The sequence below is a fragment of the Ranitomeya variabilis genome, chromosome 5 (assembly GCF_051348905.1).
Source record: "Ranitomeya variabilis isolate aRanVar5 chromosome 5, aRanVar5.hap1, whole genome shotgun sequence".
NCBI classification, from domain to species: Eukaryota; Metazoa; Chordata; class Amphibia; order Anura; family Dendrobatidae; genus Ranitomeya; species Ranitomeya variabilis.
Window position 1 is genome coordinate 151,147,239 of NC_135236.1, and position 23,093 is coordinate 151,170,331.

Genomic DNA, 23,093 nt, shown 5'->3' on the forward strand with positions numbered 1-23,093 from the left:
AGTTGTTTTGATATTTTAGGTAGAAATAATATTTAGTCATCAGAATTGACAAAATAAAAATGCATCAAAATAAATATAAAAGTATAAAATTATCAGTTCCGTGGGTTTTGTACTACATGAAAAGAATTGGGGCTCATTACTTTTATTATATTTTCCTGGAGTACACTTGAAATTACAAGCTTTAGATCTTTCCAACCAATCACATTTACAAAGGGTTGCCAACCATCCAAAAATTCCTTGGTCAGTGAGTAAAAATAGGGCACTTGTTTGTTAAAAAAAAATGAGAGGATCTGTGGTTTTTTTTTTAAAGCTGAAGAGATTATCATCATTTTTATCATTCACAGTGAATGAAGCTGATGTCTACATATCAGAATTGTGGGCTGTAGCAATGTATCACTTATAATAAGAATGATTAATTATGGTTTTGAAAAGTGTTTGTTAAAAATATTGGAAAAGGCTGCAGTTATCACTCATGAACTGCTGATAACAGATCACCGATGTATGGATTAATAACAGTTATTAGGCAGGTTTAAAAAGTCAACGCGTTTCAAAGTCACACAGAGCCTCTTCATCAGGACAAAAGGTCAGAGATGGGCAGGACACCTACCCACCATATCTCCACCTCCAGGGTTTGGCTGGAGGGAGTTAAATGTCCAGCCAGTACTGGGCAGGACTGTGTATGAACTTTTTATTTTCTTTTGAGCCAGACAGGCTATTTTCTGTTACCAGTTTGTGTTCTGGTTTATGATGCAGTAAACCACCCAGAGTCCTTACCAATTGTGGTCCTGTGTCTACCTCGAGGAGCAGCTAAGAGTGTCAACCCCTCACATCTGTTAATGTGCACATTTGCTACAATGTGTGAATGGAACTGCAAAAGCTTTGTGTGCTGCTTAAAAGAACACAGCTAAATATATTGGACTAATTAAAATCATAGTATTCATCAAGAATATTTTGCCTCAGTGTAAAAGGGCAGTAAAAAAGACTTTTGTTATCCTAAAAGTCATGTCCCCCAAAAGGACCCAACTTTGCTAGAAACTTCTGGGTTGTTGAGTCCCTGCATGAAGACCGGGATCACACAGCTCTCTATGGCCTTCCCCATTTACCACCAAGCCAGGTAAAAAATTATCTAATACTTCACCAGCATATGAAATCCTATCTCGGACTGATGGACTTTAGTTCGATGATCTTAAAATTCTGACATAGATAAGTGCAGGATAGATATGAATAATGGAATAGCTATTATCTCTGATTGACAGGAGTGCCCAGTACTGTTTGAACCATTCCTCATTTGACTTTTCAAGAAGTATTGTCCCACTTCAAGCAGATGAAAATGAGCTGATAAATTGGCACATGTGGTGTAAACTCATATTACAACCAGCCTGTAAGCCACAGCGCATGGGATTCATGCAGATAAAGCTGAGGCAGATACACCTCCAGGTGCCACCAGAGCTGGATTGTAATGAAGCCTCCAGGCTTGTGGGACCTCAGTCAAGCTAAGATTGCCCGATCATTGTCCCCTTTTAACTGGCCAATTTGGAAAGTAAGAAGTTAAACCAACAACTCCAATCCCATATATGTGGAATATTTTTTAACTGTATCATTTCCAGCTTAGAGGGACCAACACACGTGACTGCTCAGAGACCAGGACTGCCCACATGACTCCTGAGGATTAATAAGCAACTCCCAATAAATTATAACTTTCTTTTAAACGTTATGGTTCCAGAGACAGTTTAGACAATACATCTTTAGAGAACTATTATAGGGTATAATGTCAATATGTTACTTTGGAGGAAGAATATATGGTGACTTCAATTGAAAATGTCAGGTCTTTATTGAAGTATGAAGATATTTGTTGAAAACTCTAAATATACACATTGCTGATACAATTCACATACATTGTAGCTTTATCTCATACTTTACTTTTCCTATTTTGACACAATTGGAATTGAAGTTGCAATGAAGAAGAGGACAGACAGGTTGAGAATTGGGCTGAGTGATAACTGTTTCCATTGAGGCGAGCATCACAATTTAGGGCTGCAGCAGATTAATAGCAGCCTCACAGCCAAAACAAATAAACAAAAAAAAAAATCTCATTTACAAACCTATTAGATTTGCTATGTAAGCTTTCCACAGCTGATCTGATTGTGCCTCTCCCTCCAGTGCTCCTGCAAGACAAAAGACAATACATTATTTATCACATTCTGTTACTGTCTGTAAGCTTTGCTCTAACAATCCGCGATTCCTTCTAGAGAGCTGAGACATTTCCTCTTGCTTGTTAAGACCTGGTTAGAACACCCATTTGTAGACAGATTTTTGCTGCACAACTTTGCAGTAAAATGTAACCAAGAGACATTAACATCAGATCCCATCAAGAAAAGACTATGCATTATTTAAGGTTGATTATTTCAATTGTCACATTTTGTAATCTAGGACCTGATAAGACTTTTGGAGACACATGAAAGAGCATTGATGCTAACAGATGAATGAATAAGAACTCAAGTAATATTTATCGGGATTATATCATGTATTTAGTTTCAGTTTCACAAACTACGGTAAATAGAAGTATTAGAGACACAAGCAGCTTCCATCACCTATGCAAACCATGCAGCAGGACGTGTGACCTTATGGCTGCTGCAATGAGAAAAAAAAAAAATTGGGGGAATTGTCCGAAAACTGTAAGTCTTCCCCTATCCATAGAAGGCAAAATAACTTAAAGAAGCACTCCTTCTATCAAAATTGTTATCCTCGTAATATATTGTAGTCATCATATTATATAGTGCTGTGTACTTACAATTGCTCATTTTGCCTTTCTACCCAGATAACTCTTCTCTTTTTTCTACTCTATGTAGAAAAAGAAAATCTCTTGTCCCTGCATTTATCATTCCCCTTTCAAAGTTCTGACCCAGCTTCTTTTCCCCTCCCTCTGCCAGGGACTTTTACAGTCACTGATAAATTATACAGGGAAACTGACCTGTATTTCTACATAAAGCTTCAAAGGATTCAGCTAGTCAGTTTATAATCACATGATCATAAATCTAATGAAAAAGATAAGAATTAGCTGGGTAGAAAAGCAAAATGAGCAATTGTAGGTACACAGTGCTATATAATACGATGATTGCAATATATTAAGAAGAAAAACAATTTGATGGGAGGGCTTCTTAAAAAAAATCGCTGGGGGTTTAATATAAAGGCAAAAGGATACTAAGGAATATGAGATCTAATTTGTGACCTAATTTATTTACATAAAATCTGCTTTTGTACAATCGTTTTGAACAGATATCTAATGAACATGTCATAGATATAATTCTACTAAATATCAAATTCCTGCAATCGGAGATCCATAACGTGACAGAGAAAGCACACTCCCTTTAAGGTATGTTTAATGAACTGGACTGTTTTGTCTTTAAAAAAAAAATCACAGAAATCACAGGAGACAATGAAGAGGTGAAAAGACATAAGTGGTACAGAGACCTTGAGGACTACCAAACAGGAAATATTTATAGCTGCCAATCGGATGATAATAGGCTTGCTTCACATATTAACTGATATATTATTTCACATATTAACTGACAGCAGGTGTAACTAATCACAACAAATACAACAAATGTAGGATGTATTATAAGGGGCAAGCATGGATGTAGCAAAGACCCTGCCGCTGCGAGGAAATAAGAAGAGGAGCACCCTGACAGAGGAAGAAGAATAAGTAACAAAAGGGAGGACAAAGAACAAAGAAATAACAGACTTAGTGGTAAATATGTCATCTAAATCTCTCAAACAAATACAAAAGCATGTTTTAAATAAGGGACTGTCTATCTGGCCAAGTAGTGTTATGAACTGGTTTAAATTTGTTCCATTTTTTTCAAGAATGTGAAATTGATGGCATGTTTCTCTGAATTGCCATTTGAGAGGACTAGCTCCTCCGAGATACACTGACAAGCAAAACAGTAACAAATAGTGAAGCAAACGTGCTCCAATAACAAGTTGGTGTTATCTGAGTTTCTTGGGCATGCTCTTATAATGTATCCGAGTCTCAGCAGCTGCATGGCTTGCAGCAGTAGACAGCAGCAACACATACGGGGATTGCCTAATAATCAGGCAATCCCCACAACTGTTGTGACTGTCTACCACAGCAAAACATGCAGCCATAGGGACTCGATTATCGTACATTCCACAGAAACTCAGATAACAGCTTAGGGATAGGCACAGGTTGTTGTTAGGAAATTCCCCATTCCTCACTTCCTACTGTTAGGGCCTTCTCCCTTTTTCCAACCCATTTGTGTGTGTTGTGCTGTCCGCTGGACTTTCCCATCCCGATCGTGACAGTATTACCAATCGAACCATTCATTCGGTGATCCTATGGCTCAAGCAAAGGCTTTTGCTTGCCTGATCCAGACCCTCATGGATGAGTTAACGGAGCTGCAGACTCAGGTGGTGCAGCAACTTCAGCAAGTGTCTGGGTTCTTGGTCTCGGCTCATGTCCAGGCTCAACTGGAACCCAAAATATCTCTCCCTGACAGGTTCTCTGGAGGGAAAGATAAATTTATTGTATACAACGAAGCCTGTAAATTATATTTCAGGCTTCACCCTCGTTCCTCAGGAAAAGAGGAACAGCTTGTGAGGATTATAGTCTCCCTTCTGAAGGATGATCCCCAATCCTAGGCCTTCTCCATACCGACTGAGTGTATGAGTTGTTTTTTTTGCGACATTGGCTCTGGTGTATGGGGATCCTGATGGTGTCTCGATTCCGTAAGATCAAGCAGGAGGACTGGCTGGCTGAGTACTGCTCAAAGTTTCGGAGATGGGCCACTCACACTCAGTGGAATGACCCTGCTCTTAGGAGCCATTTTTGTCAGGGTCTGTCACCTAGGCTTCAGGATTATCTGGTGCAGTATGCTACTCCTGGGTTGTTGAAGGTAGCCATGGCACTTGCTATCCGGGTACATAGACGCTTCAACAAGAGACATACACAGAATCGATCCCCTGTTGTTCTTTCTTGGAAGGACACACTGGTGCAGATGGACAAACCTATGAAGATGGGAGGAGTCTCTTCTCAAACTAGGTTGCCTGTGGTTTGCTGTGTGACGAGGGCATGTTTCTACAGTGGTCTTATGGATCATTATATCAATGTCTGCCCATCCCATGCCAAAACTGGTACTTCATCAGCAAAGCTGTGTTCCTCTGGTCTTATGGAGGGAGGCGACCAGGTGTGTACAATTCCTCCACCTTCACATCTCAGTTTCCCATTTCTGCTGAAGAGGTGGTTGGTGGGGAGACTGAGACGGTACTGGTTCTTGTGGATAGTGGAGCTGGGTTCAATCTGGTGGATTCTCACTTTGTGCAGACTCATGGTCTTATTGGTAGGATGCTGGTGAGACCCATGGACATTCATGCAATTAACTCTGTCCTTCTCAGCCAGGGGAGTCTGAACCAAGTTGTAGACAATACTAACCTGCATATAGGTACTCTTCATGAAGAGTCCCTGTCGTGTTATGTCTTGGAGGGTATGCCAACTCCCATCGTCTAAGACCTTCCCTGGCAAAAGAGATACAATCTGGTCATAGACTGGCGGTCCAGAGATGTAGCTAATTGGGACCAGTCTTGTAAAGACAGTTGCTTGGGAGCTATGGTTTCTGCTGTCTTACTCAAATTTACCCCTTCTTCTCTGGTGGAGGCAGCTAAGGTGCTACCATGGAATAGTGGCAGGATTCAACCCTCACAAGTAATCCCTGAGTCTTGGTGTCCTCTCTGTGGAGGAGGGATCAGGGGAGGATGCTGGTTTCTGCTGAATATCGTAAGGGTATGAGTTTGGTGACAAGAGGGATAAATCTGTTGTCTCTTCCTCAAGGAGATTACTGTCTGTTGGCAAACGTACACATGGAAATAAACGTTCAGGTCCAAACCTGTGTGTGAATGAGTACATGTGGGTGTCCACTAAAAACATCAATTGGAAGAATACATCTGTGACCTGGGGTTCTAAGGTGATCAGGCCTTATCAGGTGTCAGAAGTTCTCAGCCCTGGGACCTTCCAGTTGGAGCTACCCCCAGTAATGCAGGTACATAACATATTCCACAGGTCGTCGCTCCGAAGATTTGTTGCGTCTCCGGAGCCTACGTTATTTCCGTCCCCATTGGGCTGTGTTTGCCGTAAACCTGAGGATGAGGTGACTGCGGGCTGAATCCTAGTGGGTTGAGGCATCCATACTGTACCTTATTTCCGGTGTAGTCTGGAGTTTAGGGTCTAGAGACACCTCATTGAAAGGGGGGTATTGTCATGATTCATTTTTAGTCATGACAGCTCTGGTTAAGCTTTAATTAAAACATTGTTTTTACTTTTGGGCCAGTGTCACGACTCTGAATATTTTTTATTACCTTTATGAGCATTACTGCCCTTTTCCGAGATGGCGTCTTTGGTCTCATGTGCTCTGTGTCTTCCTGCTATAAAACTCCACCCCAGCCTTCAGTCTGTGCTAGAGTATTCTGCCTTGCATCCAGCTCCTGACCTCTGGTTACTCCCTGGCTATATACCTGCTCCTGTGAACCTGTGGGGTTATCCTGCTACTCAGCTCTGAGTTCCTGCTGCATACACCAGTTCCAGTAATCCTCCTTCATCTGCTGCTCGTGTTTACTTCCATCTGCATTTGCTGGACATGTAAGCTGTTGCTGCTCTGCAAGAACCTGAGACTATTAACCAGACCTCCCTGGTTGAGCTAAGATATTATTTGAACTGCCTTATAAGCATATCTATCTGTGTTTTGGACTAAGCAAGGACTTATTTGTGTCAAGTGTCCTCAAGAATAATTGTGCTTCATAGACTTTCTGCGTGATTGCATTTTCCTCTGAAGTTTCCTATAGACTGCTGAACTGCATTTGATATTTGCACCAAGTGTTGTGGACTTGAGTTTCTCTCTGCACCTGTTTGAATCACCGTGTGATAATATAGACTTTACCACTTATAAAACTTTGTCCTGTAGTTGTCTTGTTCCACGCAAAGAGTCTCCTGAGTTATCCCCTATAATTATTACAGCTAGCAAGGGTTAATGTCAGTTTCTTTACTGACAGTTGCTTTACTGCTGGTCAGCTGATGTGGGTGGTGACCACTCCCACCATCCTTTAAATAGTTACATGATGCATCAGCTGACTGTTTATAATAGAGTTTGTCTTTGAAGACCAGCCTAGGAGTTTGGAGCTCTCTGGTGCCAGCAGTAGTGTTGAGCGATACCGTCCGATACTTGAAAGTATCGGTATCGGAAAGTGTCGGCCGATACCGGCAAAGTATCGGATCTAATCCGATACCGATACCCGATACCAATACAAGTCAATGGGACACCAAGTATCGGACGGTATCCTGTATGGTTCCCAGGGTCTGAAGGAGAGGAAACTCTCCTTCAGGCCCTGGGATCCATATCAATGTGTAAAAGAAAGAATTAAAATAAAAAATAGGGAAATACTCACCCTCTGACGCGCCCTGGACTTTACCGCCGTAACCGGGAGCCGTTGTACCTAAGAATGCGCGCTTGAAGGGCCTTAGATGACATCACGGTGCTCTGATTGGTCCGTAGCGGTCGCGTGACCGCTACGCGACCAATCACAAAGCCGTGACGTCACCTAAGGTCTTTCCACAAAAGTTTCGGATCTCGGTATCGGAATTCCGATACCGCAAGTATTGGCCGATACCCGATACTTGCGGTATCGGAATGCTCAACACTAGCCAGCAGTGTATCATCTGCTTTGGTGGAGTTCGGGGTCCTGGTTCTGTATCCTCTGCTGTGTGGAGCTTTGCAGCAGAGGTTGGAGTCAAGTTTCGTTGTTTTTTCCTTGTCTGTCTCGTGCATGTCACTACCCCCTGTGTTGATACAATCTGCAGTGGTGAGGCTAGCTTCCTTGCCGATCAGTGCACTAGCCAGGGTATAGTGAGGTGACAGGGAATAAGTACATGATGGCGGGGGGGGGGACGGACCAGCATAGGGCGTTAAGGGTGCTTAGGGATAGGCACAGGTGGTTGTTAGGAAGTGCCCCATGCCTCCTCTCCCTAGAGTTAGGGCCATCCACTTCCTTTTTCCATTCCGTTGTGTGTGCGTGTTGTGCCATCCGCTGGACTTTCCCATCCCGAGCGTGACATTGACTTCCAGGTTCCATATCTCACCAGTCACTACAGTTTCGAACATGAGACTACCATCATTTTATAGAAAATCATCTTGGCTATCTCATACATGAATTTGACTTGCAACTATTTAGCATACATTAGTTTTGCAGATTCTTGTCATGTCACTGCATTGATACTGTTTTGTTCTGGTAGTGGAAAAATCCTTTTCTTCCTGTATACTACAAATTACAAAGTTCTCATATTCCCTAATATCTCAGTGTGTTATTAGGTTGATTCCCAAGTGAAAGGTCACTGGTTTGTATCGAGGAGCAGCCATGAAGATTTCCTAATAAAAGAGAAACAGAATCATCAAGCTGATCAATAGTAATCTCTTGACCAAAAAAATTGGCAAACTGCATCATGTGAGTGCCATGACAGTTAAAGGAATATGAAATGAAGTCTATGTATACATTCAAAAGCCAAGAGGTGGACTTCCAGGCAAAATATCAGAGTCAACAGGTTGGCTCATCACAAGGTCTATCAGTTCTGGAGCAACAAACATGAGGATGGAAGTGACTTGCATGCTTTGTAATAGTGAGATCGCAAAATTTGCTCAAATGACTGATTGGTCCTCTCTGTCTAACTATTGGTCTCGGGATGGTAGGCTGAGCAGAAGGTCAGGCAAATACCCAACCTTTTACAAAAAGCCCTCCAAAATCTGGACACAAATTTTACCCCCTATCAGAAACCACACTCAGAGGCACGTCATGTAACCACACAACGTGCTCCACAAAGAAATTAGATAGTGTCTCAGCATTAGGCAGTCCTGCCAAAGGTACAAAATGCGCCTGCTTACTGAATCTGTCAACCACCACCCAGACCACAGTTTTGCCATTGAAAGGAGGGAGATCAGTGATAAAATCCATGGACAAATGAGTCCAGGGTCTATCAGGAATTTGCAATGGCACCAATTTCCTGGCCGGCCGGTTATGGGAGACTTTGGCATGAGCACACATCACAAGAAGACACAAACACGGTAACATTAGAGGCCATAGAGGACCACCAAAACAACCTAGCAATAGCTCTCTGGGTGGCCAAGATTCCAGGATGCCCACTGAGAGCAGAATCAGGAAACTCTCAAGGAACCCTCAACCGATATTGAAAAGGAACGAAGAGTTTATTATCAGGCAAAGACAGGTAAACAAGAGACTGAGCCTCAAGAATCTCCTGCTCCATTTCAGAGGACACCCCAGCAATGACCATCCTGTGCTGAAAAATGGAGGAAGGAGATTTGGGCGGTGATATCATATCCAAGCTGCAAGATAAGGCATCAGCCTTGACATTCTTGGAATCCAGTGAAAAGTTGATGGAAAAATGAAAGCATGAAAAAAAACGACCTCGCCTGTCTAGGACTTAAACGTTTAGCAGACTCAATGTAGGACAGGTTCTTGTGGTCCGTAATCACCGTGAACCGATGAACAGCCCCGTGCCTCCATTCTTCAAAAGCCAGTTTTATAGCCAATAACTCCCGATTCCCAACATCATAATTTCTCTCAGCAGGAGAAAATTTATGCGAGAAAAAGACATAAAACATTCTTTTAAGGAAGAAAACTCCGCCACTGCTGGAGCAGTCCACTTTTTGAGATCAGCCCCCTTATCTGAGAAAGCCTCTTAATGAATTTACAGTAATAATTGGCAAACCCCTCCAAAACTCTGAAGACCTTTTAGGTCTCTGGGTTGTACCCAAGCCAGTACCTTTCCAGGGTCCATACGAAACCCCGTGGCAGACAAAATGAACCCCAGATAGGACAGCTCCTGGGCAAAAAATGAACACTTTTCAGGTTTAGCAAAAAGAGAGTTATCCCGTAACCTCTGGGAACTGCATGTAGTTAACCCATGTGAGTTTGTTTGTCAGATGAAAATACAAGAATATCATCTAAATAAACCACCATAAAGCACCCAGTGAAGTCAGCAAAGACATGATTAATAAAATTCTGAAAAAACTGCTGGCGCATTCGTGAGACCAATGACTAAATTCTCAAATAAACCCTCGAGGTGAGAAATGTCGTTTTCCACTCATCCCCCTCCTGAATGCAGATAAGGTTATATGCCCCCCTGAGGTCCAATTTAGAAAATCATTTGGCCCCAGATAGTTGGCTGTACAGATCAGGGATGTGCGGGAGGGGTAGGTATTTCTCACCGTCATCTTATTTACGGTAATTCCTGACAATCGAGGCATGGGCACAAACCACCATCTTTTATCTTTACAAAAAAAATCCAGCTGCCACAGGATAGACAGAGGGATGAATGTGACCTTTACGGAGGCTTTCTGAGACATACTCCTTCATAGCGGTACCCTCTGTGCCAGAGAGGTTGTACAAACAAGCCTTGGGCAATTTAGCATCCGGAATCCGTTCAATAGTACAATCAAAAGTGCGGTGTGGTGGTAAGACCTCGGCCTCCTTTTCAGAAAATACATCTTCAAAATCCTTCAAGTACTCCGGAATACCTTCCAGATTAAAGGATGACTTAAGAACAGTAGAAAGACAACCCTTAAAACAAATAAGGCACAATTTTACAATATACCGAGATTCCTAGTCTATAACAGAGTTGTGTAACTGTAACCTAGGAAAACCCAACACCAGACCCGCTGGGAGATTGTCTAGATTGACATAACATGAGATACATTCCCGATGCAAGGAACCCACCTTGAGGAACTCCTCTGTGACAAAATTAACAATGTTCTTAAACAGCGGTGTTTTGTTAATGGCAATAATATGAATTGGAGTATCAAGCCTAACTGTCCCTAACTTACACTTGGTCACCAAGTTAGAGTCAATAAAGCTCATGGAAGACCCACAATCCACAAAAGCAGAAGCAGGACGTGTAGCAACTCCCACAAAAAAGTTCCACCTCCAACAATATTCTTTGAAATGAGGAAAAAGGTACCTGAAAGTCTGGGTGACCTACTCAGCAATCACCCAGACTCGGCAGCTTGTTAGTTGGTAGGCAAGAGGGGCAGTCCTTTATCCAATGTCCAGGATCTCCACAATAAAAACAAGATCTCCCCTTGATTTGTCACCTCCTCTCCTTTTCCATGAGGTTGGTGGCCCCAACCTCCATAGGTTCAATGTGAGGTACCACATCAGAGTTAGCCAGATGTAACATAATCTCTCACTGTATTACAACTCTCTCCTACAACCTCTGATCCATCCGAATGGCCTGAGTCATAGACTCCTCCAAAGAGCTGGGTGGCAAATGGAGAGCCAAAGCATCCTTAAGATGATCCGACAGTCCCCTCCTGAACTGGCATCTTAGCACAGAGTCATCCTAGGTCACTTCAGTGGACCATAGCCTAAACTCCGAGCAATACCATTCAACAGTGAGTTTACCCTGGTATAGACCCATGATTGTGTCACCAAGACCTGGCCCGAATCATCAACAATCAGTCCTAAGGCCTCAAAGAACCTATCCACCGACACATGTTCAGGGGCAGAAGGAAGGAAAGAGAAAGCCCATGATTGGGGACCCTCCCGCAGTAACAAAATAATTATCTCCACCCGTTGACTCTTGTCTCCAGAGGATCGGGGTCTTAGAGAGAACAGCAGCTTACAGCTCTCCCAGAATGTACGGAATTTCTCCTTTTCTCTGTAGAAAGTATCTGGGAGCCTGACCGTAGGTTCAGGAGAGTGTAGCAAAACATCTACAGGGTCAGAGTGCTTACAAGTAGTTTGGGAAATAGAACCCTGAAGGGTGTTAACAGTCACAGAAAGCTCCCTCTGCAATTGGTTATGGGACTTGGCCAGGGCACTATGTTCCATGGACAAATCCTGCATCATTAGTGTCACTGGAAGAAGCATCATTAGTGCACCCGGAAGAAGCTAAAGGGGCGCAGGGGGTCACCCACAGACCATGGGCTTTCACCACTTTCCATAGGCATATAGGTAATGGTATTTGCACCTTAGCTATATTCCCTACTCGGGGCCATGATCACACTGTTTATACTGGCGGTCACACTTAGATGGGTTTAAGTACATAGGTATATAGATATGTATATATATATATATATATCTCTTGGGAAGATAACTTGAGGAGATGCTGTGAGCACTTAGTTAGAGATATTTCCCATTGTGAGTTTTGTATTTTTCCATTTTTTGTATTTTGTTCTGCTTTTTAATTCTGATCTGCTTTTATAAGTTTCATATTGTGCCCTATCTTTGGTCTGTTTTTATTGGGTTGTTCCCCCTTGGGGTATGTTTATGTATATTATGGATGTGGCTTTTTAATATTTTTCCAATTGTTTCTAATAAAGTAAACTTGTATTTTACTCATGGTTCGCTTCATTTAGGTGGCAATATATATACTGCATCATTTGGTTTGTATTTAATGCTCTGGAAGTGCCATTATTTCTATATTTGGACATTTAATTGAGTAGACATCTGATCCGCCAAGGTACTGAACAGATCCATAAACAGAGAAGCAAGGAAAAAACAAAACAAAAACAAACTGTCAGTGGTCAGTTATAATGCAGGTAGATGCAGCTCCACTAGATGGCATTAGAGTGGAGAAAGGATTGCACACAGTAGGAGCAGACCTGCAGCGCAGCAGCGAGGCAACCACCAGGTGGCAGCAGAATAGTAAACAAGCTGGGTCGATATTAGTCTGTAGCGCAGTACCAAAAGGAATAATCAAGCACAGAGTAAGAAACAAGCCAAATGGGTCAATACAGGTTAGGAGCAGATATGCCAAAGACAAGAAACAGAACAGCAGGTCAATGTCCAATCCAAGTCAGATACCAGAGAATCCAAACACAAAAGGGGAACAAAGAGTGGGGACGGGAAGAGGGGAATAAACAGACACAGGTACAGTCAGCAAAAGCAGCAGGACAAATCAGGGTATGCAGAGTCAGCTACACACGCCGTAGGCAGAAACTATAACTGACACCGCCTGCAGGATGCAGAGGAGCTAAATAGCAAACCAGAACCCAGAATGAGGCAGAGCAAAGTTAACTCTTGACTAGTGTTGAGCATTCCGATACCGCAAGTATCGGGTATCGGCCGATACTTGTGGTATCGGAATTCCGATACCGAGTTCCGATACTTTTGTGATATCGGGAATCGGTATCGGAACCATATTCATGTGTAAAATAAAGAATTAAAAGAAAAAATATGGATATACTCACCTCTCCGGCGGCCCCTGGATCTTACCGCTGTAACCGGCAGCCTCCGTTCCTAAGAATGAGCGCGTGAAGGGCCTTCAATGACGTCGCGGCTTCTGATTGGTTGCGTGAGCGCTCATGTGACCGCTCACGCGACCAATCACAAGCCGCGACATCATCGCAGGTCCTTCACGCGCTCATTCTTAGGAACGGAGGCTCCCGGTTACGGCGGTAAGGTCCAGGGGCCGCCGGAGAGGTGAGTATATGGAGATATATATATATATATGGATATACTCACCTCTCCGGTGGCCCCTGGACCTTACCGCCGTAACTGGGAGCCTCTGTTCCTAAGAATGAGCGCGTGAATAACCTGCGATGACGTCGCTGCTTGTGATTGGTCGCGTGAGAGGTCACATGAGCGCTCACGCGACCAATCAGAAGCCGCGACGTCATCGAAGGCCCTTCACGCGCTCATTCTTAGGAACGGAGGCTCCCGTTACATCGGTAAAGTCCAGGGGCCACCGGAGAGGTGAGTATATCCATATTTTTTATTTTAATTCTTTATTTTACACATGAATATGGATCCCAGGGCCTGAAGGAGAGTTTCCTCTCCTTCAGACCCTGGGAACCATTCCGATACTTTGCGTCCCATTGAAATGCATTGGTATCGGGTATCGGTATCGGCGAGATCCAATATTTTGCCGGTATCGGCCGATACTATCCGATACCGATACCAATGCATATCGGAAGGTATCGCTCAACACTACTCTTGACATGATCAGACCGGGAAAGAGAGACAGGATACAAAACCCAGCCAGGATCAAGACATGGGCATTCCCTATTCTAATATGGCAGCTCTGTACAACTGAAAATGCACAGATTCCTTGAACCAATATTGTGCCATACAACTCAATAGAGAGAAAAGTGCACGTACAAAGTATTGAGTGCAGTGAGTAGCTGGGAGCCCTGACATCATAGCTGAGCCCAGCGCTAGGCTGTCCCTGGGACACCATCCTATGAATGATTACTGACATCACCAGTTGGGTGAGTGTTTTTTCACCATAACACAAGCGTTATCACAATATCATTATCATGCAACTAAGGTTTTCTAATATTCTATGCACAGTACATGTGAACTTGTACAGATTCTAAATGAATTATTGCTATATGTGTAATGACACATGAGGAGGTTGATGTTACTGTGTTGTATACATATGGATTATGCTCCCCTGATGTATATACAGTTGTGGCCTCAAAATTTTACACATCTCGGCAGAATTTTTGCTTTCTTGGCCTTTTTATTCAGAGAATATGAATGATAACACCAAAACTTTTTCTCCACTCATGGTTAGTGGTTGGGTGAAGCCATTTATTGTCAAACTACTGTGTTTTCTCTTTTTAAATCATAATGACAATCCTAAACATCCAAATGACCATGATCAAAAGTTCACATACCCTATTTCTTAATACAGTGTATTGCACTCTCTAACATTAATGACAGATTGAAGTCTTTTGTTGTAGTTGTGTATGAGGTTCTTTATTTTCTCAGATGGTAAAGCTGCCCTCTCTTCTTGGCAAAAAGCCTCCAGTTTCTGTAAATTCCTGGGCTGTCTAGCATGATCTGCACAATAAAGATCTCCCCAGAGTGGCTCAATGATATTGAGATTAGGAGACTGAGATGGCCACTCCAGAACCTTCACTTTGTTCAGCCGTAGACAATGACAGGTCGACTTGGCCTTGGGTTTTGGATCGTTGGAATGTCCAAGTACGTCACATGCGCAGCTTCTGGGCTCATGAGAGCAAATTTGCCTCCAGCATTTGCTGATAACGTGCTGCATTCATCTTTCCTTCAACTTTGACCAAGTTTCCTGTGCCTTTGTAGCTCACACATTTCCAAAACATCAGCGATCCACATCCGTGCTTTACAGTAGGAATGGTGTTCCCGTTCATCATAGGCTTTATTGACCTCTCTCCAAATGCAAATTATATGGTTGTGGCCAAAAAGTTACATTTTGGTCTCATCACTCCAAATTACCTTGTTCCAGAAGTTTTGAGACTTGTCTCTGTGCTGTTTTGTGCATTGTAGGCGAGAGACTTTGTGGGATTTGCGCAGTAATGGCCTTCTTCTTGCGACTCAACAATGCAGCCCATTTTTCTTCGAGTGCCTCCTTATTGTGCATTTTGAAACAGCCACACCATTAGTATTCAGAGAGGTCTATATTTCAGCTGATGTTATTTGTGGGTTTTTCTTTGCATCCCAAACAATTTTCCTGGCAGTAGTGGACGACATTTTTGTGCGTCCACCTGACCATGGTTTTGTTTTTTCAGAACCCAATTTTCCATTTGTTAATCACAGTTTGAACATTGCTGACTGGCATTATTAACTCCTTGGATATCTTTTTGTATCCCTTTCCAGTTTTATACAGTTCAACTACCTTTTCACGTAGATCCAATGACAATTCTTTTGCTTTCCCATGACTTACAATCCAGAAATGTCAGTGGCTGGATGAAATATGCAAGAGTCTGTTTGGATACCAGAAACTCACTCAGCTAGCCATTGAAACCCATTTGTTTCAACTTCTGTCCATGTTATCAGGCCAAAATCACCAGGGTATGTGAAATTTGATCAGGGTCATTTGGATGTTTTTGGTTGTCATTGTGATTTAAAAAAGAGAAAACACAGTAGTTAGACAACAAATGGCATTAACCAACCACTAACCATGAGTTGAGAAAAAGTTTTGGTATTATCATTCATATTCTCAGAAAAAAGGACAAGAAAGCAAAATATTGCCAGGGTATGTAAACTTTTGAGCACAACTGTAGATTAAACACTGATTAAGGAGTGTAACCTTTATATACCTTGCTCATGCACTATGAATGTTTTAGCTTGAGACAGGCTAACAAATTGAAGAGCCATAACGGCACATATTTACCAATGAATAAAGACCACAGCTTATTTTTCACTAAAGCTAGAGTGATGCCATTTTTGCTGTACAAGCATTTTACATGGTGTGGCCGCTATTCAGACAACCCCTTATCAATATGTTTCCCACAGTAAAATAGTAACACCTATACCCACTTCTGGTGCCGGTGCTATTCTAGTGGTGTCGGCACTGGTTCTGCTGGGGACTGTGTGACACTGTTATGTAACATGATCCCTGCAGCCTGTAAGCACTAGCTTTACTTTTCCCCACACTCAGACAAATCACATAACTTTGGGGAAGCAGAAACACCCACTTCCTACAGAGGTATGTGATTTGTCCAAGGGTGGGGAGAGTGAAGCTAACGTTGATTGGCTGAATGGATTGCGTGGCATTGTTATGTCACTCAAGCCCTGGGAGAGCAAGTGCTGACACCTCTGGAACAGCACCGACACCAGAGGCGGGTACATGTATTATTATTTTATTAGGCTGAAACATAGGGATTGAGAAAAGTTGTCCAGGTAGTGGATAACCTCTTTAATATAAATTATTAATTTAATATTTACAAGTAGACATTTTTCCTGTGCAAATTAAATAGAGCAAGGTGGCTTACTTGTGACTCACACTTTGCTTTCTTCCTTTCTGTTCAGCTACTTTGTAAGTTATTGAGTGCATATCCTTATATTGGGCCTTTTAATATTCGTTAAAATTACTATCTTTATTAAGGTGTATTAATGAGAGACTTGCTCATTAATCTGAATGGAGCTGGCAAAAATGTGTTTACCACCAAAGTAACTCCATTCCTGATGAATAAACTGATTCAGAAAATTCTGTTCCAAATCTGCTGTGTGTGCAGGGCTGGCGTTAATGGCAAGTAGACAAGGCAGCCGCCTAGGGCCCCACTCTTCCAGTGGCCCCCAGCCAGTGGCCACTATGGGGCCCCTGAGTAAGAGGGGCCAAGCGCCTCCCCCTCCTCACATTCAACTTATCAACATCATAGATGCCGATAAAGTTGAAAGCAGTGATGTAGGAGAGAGTGTCATGTGACACTCCCCCTCCCAACACTCCCGCTCTGCCTGTGACTTGACGTGTTTCAGCAGTGGAGCTGATGAGATGCTGAGACGCTCTGAAGAAGTTTAAGTCAGAGCAGCAGGGGAACAAAGAGGAGAGGTAAGTATTGTGTAGATGTGTGTCTGCATTATGGTGTGTGTGTCTGCATTATAGTGTGTGTGTGTGCTGCAGGATAGTGTGTGTGGGGGGGCTGTAATATACTGTGTATGTTGGGGCTGCATTGTACTGTGTGTAGGGGCTGCACTGTGAGGGTGATGGGACAGCACTATACATTATACTGTGTGTGTTTGTGGAGGGGCTGAATCATACTGTGTGCAGGGCTGCATTATACTCTGAGGGTGCTTCTTTATACTCTGGGGGTGGCATTATACTCTGAGGGGACTGCATTACACTGTGTGTTGGGGGTTGCATTATACTCTTAGGGAGCTACATTATACTGTGTGTGGGGGCTGCACTATATTGTGTGTGGGGGACTGCACTATACTGTGTGGGGGATCCATTATACTGTGTGTAGGGTTGCATTATACTCTGAGGGGGCTGCTTTATACTCTGGGGTGGCTGCATTATACTCTGAGGGGGCTGATTTTTACTCTGTGTGTAGGGCTGCATTATACTTTTAGGGAGCTGCATTATACTGTGTGGGGGCAGCATTATATTGTGTGTGGGGGAACTGCACTATACTGTGTTTGGGGAGCTGCATTATACTGTGTGGGTGGGGCTGGACTATACTGTGTGTGTTTGTGGGGGGCTGCATTATACTCTGAGGGGCTGCTTTATGCTCTGGGGGGCTGCTTTATACAGTGCGTGGGGGCTGAATTATACTGTGTGGGAGGGCTGCATTATACTGTGTGTGGGGGGCTGCATTATACTGTGTGTTTGTGGAGGGGCTGAATTATAATGTGTGTGGGTGGGGCCTGCATTACACTGTGTGTAAAGGGGGTTACACTATACGGTGTGTGTTTGTGGGGGTGGGGCCTGCATTATACTGTGTGTGTGGGGCTGCATTATACTCTGAAGGTGCTACAGTATACTCTGAGGGGTGCTGCAGCATACTCTGTAAAGGGGGGCTGCAGTATATTCTGAGGGTTGCTACAGTATACTCTATCAAGGACCATGGGGAGTTTTACTTGCATTTTACTATATGTACTATATGAGACCTGCATTATACTGTATCGAGGACAATCTGTACCAATCGTACTTCCTCAGCTGGAGAAAGGGTAGGTGCACATGGTCAGTAAACAATGCGGGCTGGACGCTGCATACTTGTGCAGCGTCCAGATGTTTCAGCATAGTGGATGGGATTTCAAGAAATCTCATGCCCCCTATGTGTGCACAGATGCCCATGGATCACCCCGGAGACGGATATGAGGTGCGTCTTTCCAGACTGCAGCATGTCAATTTATCTTTATTTGTCTCCGCAAGATACATTTCACCCGTACAATGTATTGAACGCAGTGAATCCGCACGGTTCAATGAACACATGCGGATTCACCTGCGTTCAATAGCCGGCAGCGCTTTGCAGCAGACATGTGCTGCGTCCGAAGTGCTGCCAATTACTGAACGTGTGCACATACCCTAAGGAGGCCGAGAAACAAGCGAACGACTTCAATATTGTCGATCGCACTCATTTAGCGGTCTGAACTCAGCGCTTGTAAATACAACAGAAATGTTTCTGTCTGATGGTGAAATATGTTAGCATTTGGGGCCCCATTTTAAACTTTTACCCTGGGCACCACGTTGTCTAAAACAGGCCCTGTGTGTGTGAATATATTCTTAGATGATATAGTTGCATTCACTAACTGTCCTCTATTCAGCCCTTACTCCTTAGTACACAATTTATTTCTGAACTGTAATGGGGTAAGGACACTGGCCTTTAATGAACACCGATTTGCCTACTACTACGGTTTTGGTCCACAGAAAATGACTATCTCTAGAGGTTTACTATTCTTACATTGTGGAGATTAATTGTATCAGATAGAGATGCAAAGAATTTCTCTCACTGTTCCATAGACACACAGTCTGGTTGAAAAAATGACACATCCATGAAATTCAACTGAGGGATGAGAAAAGATAAAGTGAATGTGGTTTAGTTATATAAAGAACACATGATTTGATTTGACCTAAAGAGCAAAATCTTCTCTTTTGATCTCAAGTTTCGATCAACTGGATCAACATTCAGAGCTAGAATTTTATACATTTTCATAGTGTTTTTTTTTCATATTGTTTTCCTCTAAAAAGCATCTAAGACTTTTTTTTAAACCACTGATGGTTCCCTATGTAACCAGCTACTGAGGCATGAGAAAGCAGCCTTGCCTCATATTGAGATTGAACCTTTTTTCCCTCCAGAAGGCGGAAGTGTCCTCTTGAAGGTTTTTTACATGCCTTTGACCACATTTTTTGTATAGGCTATGTATGTACTTATACAAGTTAATCATTCCCCCCTTATTTGTCTCTGATCAACACTAAATAAAATATAATTATTTTAATCTGTCATTATAATTAAGATTATACACGTCCCTTAACAGTTTTGTGGCTCTTCTTTGCAATTTTTCTAACTATACTTTTTATGAACTGTTGGCCAGAAGAGAAGTGCATATTCCAGACGAGGTTGAAATAATGCTTGCTAAAGTGGTAGTATTATGTTCCTGTCTTGCGAATGAATACCTCTTTTAATACATGACAAAAACCTGCTGGCCTCAAATGCAAATAGATTCTTCTCTACCTATAACTATCCTAGTTTGACTTCTTCTAGAACATATGATGTCTCCAGACAGTTAGTGCCAAGATACATAATTTTACATTGATCCACCTTGAACTTTTTGTCTGCCACGTGGTTTTCCGCACACTCAGTTTGTCCGAGTCAGTTGTAACTTATGAACATCTTCCATAGACTGCACTATACCAGATGACTTGGTTTTATATGCAAAAATAGAGACCACACTATTCATCCTATCTTCTGTATCATTAATTAATAAGTACGGTAAATTAATAGTAGTGGGCAGAACCTTGGAGTGCACCACTTATAACTGGCGACCACTCAGAGTAGAGCATCTCTCTGGTTGTTTGTTGTCTTTGAGACAGTTTTTGATCCAATTATAAACCTACTTTATCCATACAGTCAATGGGTAAATTTTACAATGGAGGAGATACACAGCACTTTACATTATTTACAGTATATAAGGTGTATAGATAGGATACCAATCCTTAAACCATTTATCCAAGTGTTATGATCTGGTGGCCTAGGAGCAGCATGGACGAGCTCTGGAGTAGGTGGCCTCTATACTGACCGCAGACCCTGAACTTAATACTGCAACTATAAGTAGCCATGGGATGTTCCTGTCACTTCCCTCGACACCTTGTCACAGCCGGAGGACTAATTACCCCTAAAGAAAGAAACAGGAAAACTATCTTGCCTCAGAGAAAATCCCCAAAGGAAAGACAGCCCCCCACAAATATTGACTGTGAGAGGAGAGGGAAATTACAAACGCAGACTGAAAACAGAATTTAGCAAAGGAGGCCACGCTACCTAGAAAGAAAAGACAGGACAGAGTACTGTGCGGTCAGTATTAAAATACTACAAAACCCACCACAGAGAATACAAAAATCTCCACACCTAACTAAAGGCATGGAGGGTAACTCTGCGACTCCAGAGCTTCCAACTTGGCTGAATAAATCCTTACACAGACAAAGCTGGACAAGAAAAAACATAGCAATTCACTGAACTATAAAGTCCACCGCATGCGGACTGCAAAAACAAAGCCAGGACTTATCTTTGATGATTTGGACAATCCAGCAGGAGAAACCAAGCAGAGATGAGAATCCTCCAGAAAAACAATGGACAACTGACACTCACTAAAGGGTGAAGCCAGACTAAATAGCCCCGTCCAAAGTGGAAGCACCTGATGACTGCTGTGAAGGACAAACAGCAGCACTACCACTTATAACCACCGGAGGGAGCCCAAGAGCAGAACCCACAACAGAATTCACAACATCCAAGTGTATTTTTTTTAACGGGTCTAATAGCTAACAGGCCTGTATCCTTCTATCCTGAGAAAACGCCACATGACATTGTGCTGTTTACCACATACTATACTCCGCAACCAACCCCATTTTCCAGTATTCGGTACTTTTGGAGTTGTGCCTGCAGTCATTGCCTTGTATCCATTTATGTTACAAAGTCTGCTTTGCTAATCCGACAACGTATTCTCCTTTTTTTTTCACCCGTTTGTATTTTGGACATTATAAGTAAATTTTAAGCTCTATTTGCATTGCATATTTGTGCATTTTCTTTGTCATAACCAATCTAAGTAGCAATTATTGTTCCAATCCATTCCTGTGGTGTGGTTGTGAGCCAGCCTATGACAGCTACTTGTGAAACGCAGTTAACAATGTCCAAGAATCACTTCCAGACCCAATGCATTTTATAGTCAATATAATAACAAGATGGAGTTATATGTATCTGCTTTTAGGTTTTAGTCTATACTAAGGGTTTAAAATAAAGCAGGCTGTTTTGTGGATATCAATGTGATAGTGTTGCTGGAAAGGGAAATGAAATGCGATTACAGAGATGGATAACATAATTTTGAAATTCTGATTGTATCTTCTCCAATATGTCCAGAGATATAATGATGGGCAGTTATGAAACAGGCAAGGAGTGCAGTGACATACATCATGAATGATTGCTGTATGAAGAACAAAATCTTTAGCCATTTTTCATAAATTGTTTTTGAAGAGCAGCAATCCTAATGTCAAACCATTTTTATTGTCATCTATACCGTTATGCATTTCACATTCAGTATGAATAAAACAAAGGAATATGGAATGAATCGGAAAAGTCAGATAGTGACATCCCCAGTCCTATAACCATCCTGTTGTGTTAATGCATTCAGACAACAAAAAAACTTAATTTTCAAATTCAATACTCAGCTATTGAAAGCTTCGTACATGTTCTGCTCAGATTCCTCAAAGCTCACAGGCTTTTTTTTTTTTAATAAATTACATTTGCCAGAGCCTTCAGATCCTGCTGTGAGTAAATCTCAACATTCTTCCAGATGTCTCAAGCACTCTTAAGGGTGCTTCATAATAGAAAATAACTTTGCAGTACTAACAGTTACAATGGCATGAATAAAGAAAGGTATCAAAACATTCTGTAACAGCAACTCCTCCCAATGATCCAGTACTAATTTGGTGACGGACACTGCTTTTTCCAGCATGATGGAGCACCATGACACAAGGCAAAAGTGATAACTACGTGGCTAAGCGAACAAAATATTTAAATTTTGGGTCCAGGCCAAGAAACTTCCAAAATATCAATCTCAATGAGAACCTGTTGTTGTTCCTCAAAAAGAGGGTGGACAAACAAAAACACAGAAATTGTGCTAAAATTCAAGCACTGATTAGGCAAGAATGGGTTGACATAAGATAGTATTTGGTCCAGAACCTGATGTCCAGCATGTGAACAAATGTGAAAGTTTTGGAAACAAAAAATAAATCTGCCACAGGCTGACTCAGGTTTCTGCCATCTCATGGAGGGAGAGACCCATCATTCAATTGGAGTCGGCAGAGAGAAGCTGATGGGAACCGGTCTTTTCGATGAAACACCCATGTGCCATGGTCCTCAATGGCTTTTAGAGCATGATATTCTATGTAACACTGCAGTGTTTCAGAGTCAAACGAACATGAGGCACTGCAAATCGAATTTGAGTTGAATTTCCTGAAATCCACTGGTCTTGTCGAATTCGAATACTTTGTAATTTGATATGCAAGAATATCTCAAGAATGGTTAGTATGACCATTTTATACATTGTAGTAGATTGCATCATTGAGATAATGCTGCATGGGCTACCCCAACATACCTCGA

The 23,093-nt window shown here is 42.3% G+C and overlaps 1 protein-coding gene across 2 annotated transcripts in view; it reads right to left on the minus strand.

Annotated features, from left to right (window-relative positions):
* Positions 1–23,093, minus strand: part of ST8SIA2 (ST8 alpha-N-acetyl-neuraminide alpha-2,8-sialyltransferase 2) — a 481,748-nt gene that overhangs the window by 279,036 nt on the left and 179,619 nt on the right. For both annotated transcript variants that reach the window (XM_077263426.1, XM_077263427.1), the window contains exon 2: positions 2,103–2,165. In XM_077263426.1, the coding sequence (XP_077119541.1) occupies positions 2,103–2,165 (63 nt within the window). The remainder of the gene's footprint in view (positions 1–2,102; positions 2,166–23,093) is intronic.